Source organism: Monopterus albus, unplaced genomic scaffold, assembly GCF_001952655.1.
Source record: "Monopterus albus unplaced genomic scaffold, M_albus_1.0 scaffold327.1, whole genome shotgun sequence".
In the NCBI taxonomy this organism is placed as follows: Eukaryota; Metazoa; Chordata; class Actinopteri; order Synbranchiformes; family Synbranchidae; genus Monopterus; species Monopterus albus.
Genome location: NW_018128207.1, coordinates 201097 through 206369, shown reverse-complemented (window position 1 = coordinate 206369; position 5273 = coordinate 201097). Strand labels below are relative to the sequence as shown.

The window sequence follows — 5273 nt, the reverse complement described above, 5'->3', positions numbered from 1 at the left end:
TGACCAGCGTAGAGCAACATTAGCATTCCTGATTAAGACTCAGACCATCTCCCAGGGATATCGCAGGCTTCAGGCTAATGGCATACGAGATTAGATAATTAAAAAGTATCAGCTTCATTATGTCAGAGAGGTGAGAGAAGCAAACTGAGATCACATGGTGTGTGTCTAAGTGGGTGTGTGTATGTACACTCACATGTCAAAGCATGATCAATATCCTTCCTCTGCTGGGCCACCAGAGCTTTCAGTTTGCTCTGGGCTATTGAGCCCTGGGATAAGTCCTGTAGCAGATCTGTGTCTGAGAAAATGCAGAAACATTTCAGAAGAGCAGAATCTCAGTTTTATTAACTGCTTTGTGTGTGAGTAGAGGTTATATTTAAGCAACTCTAATCTAAATGACATCCACGTATGTAGATGGATGGGACTAGTTTGACAAGTTGGTTAGAGGGGCAGCCTGTGAGAGGACTGTGGATGGATCATCAAGAATTACCTTTAAAACACAGCAATAAAATGGAAGAAATGGACATGGACATCATAATGCTTTTAATCTTCAGCTTAAACACAAAGAAGTTATCAAGTAATGGGGACCTTTGTGACACAGTTGTAAAACTGTAATTATGTATGTATGGATATATCATATGTATGCATAATGTAAAATTGTTCTATTTTATATTAATGAATTAAATCCCTAACTGAGATTAAATTCTGCTGCAATGAACCTTAAAACTAGTTGATTAAAACTTCACTTTTAAATCCTAGTGCATTTTTATTTAAAACATAAAATGAAACTGTTGCTCTTACGCACTTACTTCCATATTTTGACAACACACTTTTAGTAGCAAGAACTGTGCCATGTTAGAAACCTGCATAAGTTTTGACTGTGTCCTCATTGTAATCTTCTAGTACAGTATGAAGTCAGAATGTTGTGAGTACACTGTACACACAGCGTCCTGAGTTTTGTAACTACTGTAACATACAGAATATTCCTGTACCCCTGTTCTGTTTCAGTTTGGACACAACAGGGTGTAACCTAGACTAGGTTATGATGTGTAGTTTTGAATTCCAGACTTTATAGCTCTTTGTATGCACATCGCTATGTACCTCCATCCTCTTGCAGTATGTATTCGACCGGGTTGCTGACCGCAGACACAGAACACCTCGGAGTCAACAGGATAACGCGCACCTTCTGAAGTCGCTTGTCACTGCCATTCAGAGACTGGAAGACTTCAGATATCAGCTTCACATCTGAGTAAGAGAACATACAGTGTAATGATAACCACATAAATAGAAATACACCTTTGCTCAAAGCTTAAATTTTGATCACACGGTCCCACTATATGTACATTTTTGCAGAAGAATTCCCAGCCTGAAGGTAGTATCATTTGCAATTATAAAAATGTCAACTTTGTCATATGCATTTAACTGTTTCCCTAATGAGAAGCTGACGTAGCAGCCACTGTCAGAAAATAATAGTTACATATAGGCTGGAATCTCAGAACACACTGTCTGATTTTAAAGTACACTGGCAACATGTAAGTGTCTCAGGGAAACAACAAATGACACATTTTTACACAAAGCTCTCTGTCTAAATACTCCCAGTTGTTGCTGTAGTTGGTCTACTATAATAGTGAATTTTCCAAAGTGGCTATAACTTTGAAAATATAGTGTAGTATTGCGGCAAAGCCAACAGACACAGTTTAGTTTCCCCTCCTCTTAAGACAAAGATGCCTATGAAGTCATGGAAACAAAGTTTCCATGACTCCATAGGCATCTCCATAGGCATCAGACATAAGGAGACAAGGTAGACAGTTAATGACAGTTGTTTTTTCTGCTTCCATTTCTTTCTGCATCTTCTCCTTTGCTTCTTATATAAAGACATAAACAGACTGTGACAACACTCTCATAGTCACATCCAGTTTGTCCCTACTTTTACAGCCCATGGTGGACACAGCCTGCTGTAGCTCTTCCCTCTGAGTGTCTGTATGATTGCTGACACAGACGTAGACTATGGGCTGGTTGTTGCTGTTGGCTTTATGCTTCTCAGCAATTAGAGAAGCACTGTGGGAGACAGTGCGGCCAGAGAAACAGCCCACCATTAGAACATCTCCTTCTTCTGGTAACATGGACCACACTGCATTTGGGCCCAGGCTACATGACTTGTCCTACACACAGATTGAGTAAAAGCATTATATTAGTATAACGAGCAACAGATTTCAACCTGAGACTTTTAGACATTCTCAGTAACCCTGATGAGACATAAAACTAAGATAAGAGAGAGTTATGAAGATACTGTGTGATAATGGTCAACAGAACTGAGACGAGAATAGATGAGGGTGTTTGGAGCAGCTGTTGCAAAGAAAACAGATCAAAAGAGAAATGCGGACAAAGAATGAGCGTAACGGTCAGTCAGTTTACAACAAGTCCCTTGTCCTTCAATCGGTGGAGTCCCCTCTATAAATGGTGCTGAGCTTATCCCTGTGGAACCAGTGGGCTGTACTGAGATTTTATAGTTATGACAAATGATGGGGTTTGTCAGAAAAAACAAACTAGATATGATGGATGGAAGAACAACATTTGAAAAGAACATAATAACGGCAAAGACTTGTAAAATATGAGAGAGGAGAAATGGAGAGCTGGAGAGGTGATTAACTGGGCAGTGGTGTTGAATATTTGATTAAATCTGGCTGGAAAATCAAATTTAATTGTGTTGTGGCACTGTGTGTTGCTTACAGTTTGCATGGCAGCTTGACTTTAATGGAGAAGAAATTAAATGATTAAATCTCTCTCCCCCTCCCAAAATGGAGAACCCAAAGCAAAGTGCAGTTAAATGAGAGGAAGTGATGTGAAATATTGGTATCTGGGCAAACTAATCTCAGTTGGCATTAGGGATCTCAGGCTTATAATCAATATGAGTAAGTCCATTACTATAAATATCAGACGAGGTTGATATTAAAGTACACAGAGGAATCTACTCTCTCCATGCAGCAGCTTGTACCTGGATGATGAGCTTGTGGTTGCTAAGCAGCTTGGTGGCGTACAGCTGAGCTTTGAGCTGAGCAGGGAACACCAGCACATCTCCACAATGGGGATCCTGGCAAAAGGTCTGGCCCTGTAGCTGCCCAACTGATTTCACCTGCGAGAAGCCAGCATTCTTGAGCACACTTTGGACCTCATTACGACTGGAACCAAAAGAGAGGAGGAGAGAGGAGAGGAGAATAGTGAAAGGGATGAGGGACACAGGGAAAACGATTAGAGGTGGGAGGAAGAGGAAGACTGTCATCGTAGATAATAATAGTGCGTAGAATTATTAAGTGGCCTTTTGAAAGACTTTAATAGTTATATGGGCTGTTAAAAGCATTGACACACACACATGTACACACACCACTAGTCCCAACAGGTGACCTTTACAATCCCAGAGCTTGCTGAGGGTTGTTGCTGATTGAATCTGTCCACAGCAGCAGGATTTACACCTAACTGAATCAGCCTGTCGGGGCGCCTGCAAGAACACACACGCACACACATACACACACCCAAACACATAGACACAATTATTCACACATACACACACCCACTTGTCTGGTGGTTTAATTGGATGTCAGCTGGGCACCTGGCCCATAAAATATTGGGCAGCACCCCAAGTTAAAGGTCTATGTGTAGATCTAGGGGTGTGTACGTGTGTGTGCAGTATTTGCACACACTCTATATATGCTTACAGTGCATTCCTGTGTTTATGTACTGGTACGCATGTACTGGTGTATGTCATGTGCTTCTGAGTGTGTACTAACACTAGTTTTACAGTGTGTACAGTATGTCTATTTGTCCTCGGCTGACCTGCTCTTCAGCGTGTTAACCCATGTGTAAAGTGGAAGGCTGCTCGATCTCTCCTGCTTCGTTTTGACACTCTCCGGCAGGATACACTCAATGGACGAGACATCATGTTTGATCCTGCAGCGAGCTAGAGAAGCTGCCAGCTTGGTTTTAAATCTAAATAAAACACACACAAACGAAAAAGATTTTTTATACCTTGACTATATCACTTTCTCAATTTGTACACTCTTTTATAATTCCACTCCAGGTTTTGGTTCTTTTTCTTCCTCCTTGTTATTTTTCTTTCCTTACCTGAGGAGGTAGCTCTCCACATCTCTAACTTCCTGTATGATCTCCTCTTCCACTGGGCGCTCCCGTGGGAGGAACTTTCTGTCCTGGAAGTCATACAGAATGATGGCAGCGAGGCTCATCTGATCGTCTCGCTAGAGCATAAGGAGACAAGGTAGAGTTAATTGGTGACCTGCGTTTTAACAAGAAAACAATGATATACAGTAGGCGGAACAGGGATCTAGGCTGCATGCCTAATAGACTAGATTTAAAAATATTCATGTTATTGAATATTTTTAAATTTGTCGACCTCAATAACAAGATTTTAGTTATTGAATGATTCCACCTCAAAAGTCAGCTGCATGTAGTACATACAGTGGGTACGGAAAGTATTCAGACCCCCTTAAATTTTTCACTCTTTGTTATATTGCAGCCATATGCTAAAATCATTTAAGTTCATTTTTTTTCCTCATTAATGTACACACAGCACCCCATATTGACAGAAAAACACAGAATTTTTGACATTTTTGCAGATTTATTAAAAAAGAAAAACTGAAATATCACATGGTCATAAGTATTCAGACCCTTTGCTCAGTATTTAGTAGAAGCACCCTTTTGAGCTAATACAGCCATGAGTCTTTTTGGGAATGATGCAACAAGTTCACACCTGCATTTGGGGATCCTCTGCCATTCCTCCTTGCAGATCCTCTCCAGTTCTGTAAGGTTGGATGGTAAACGTTGGTGGACAGCCATTTTCAGGTCTCTCCAGAGATGCTCAATTGGGTTTAAGTCAGGGCTCTGGCTGGCCCATTCAAGAACAGTCACAGAGTTGTTGTGAAGCCACTCCTTCGTTATTTTAGCTGTGTGCTTAGGGCCATTGTCTTGTTGGAAGGTGAACCTTCAGCCCAGTCTGAGGTCCTGAGCACTCTGGAGAAGGTTTTCGTCCAGGATATCCCAGTACTTGGCCGCATTCATCCTTCCCTCGATTGCATTAATGAATTGATTGAATTAAGGCCAAAAAGTTCTATCTTGGTCTCATCAGACCAGAGAATCTTGTTTCTCACCATCTTGGAGTCCTTCAGGTGTTTTTTAGCAAACTCCATGCGGGTTTTCATGTGTCATGCACTGAGGAGAGGCTTCCGTCGGGCCACTTTGCCATAAAGCCCCGACTGGTGGAGGTG

General features: G+C 41.3%; 1 protein-coding gene across 2 annotated transcripts in view; it reads right to left on the bottom strand.

Moving 5' to 3' along the window:
* The window catches only part of LOC109974318 (putative methyltransferase NSUN7), a 23084-nt gene that overhangs the window by 7795 nt on the left and 10016 nt on the right, over positions 1 to 5273 (bottom strand). For both annotated transcript variants that reach the window (XM_020624461.1, XM_020624460.1), the window contains exons 4-9: positions 4117 to 4247; positions 3829 to 3981; positions 2993 to 3176; positions 1925 to 2159; positions 1099 to 1242; positions 194 to 295 (exon numbers count right to left, since the gene is read on the bottom strand). In XM_020624461.1, the coding sequence (XP_020480117.1) occupies positions 194 to 295; positions 1099 to 1242; positions 1925 to 2159; positions 2993 to 3176; positions 3829 to 3981; positions 4117 to 4247 (949 nt within the window). The remainder of the gene's footprint in view (positions 1 to 193; positions 296 to 1098; positions 1243 to 1924; positions 2160 to 2992; positions 3177 to 3828; positions 3982 to 4116; positions 4248 to 5273) is intronic.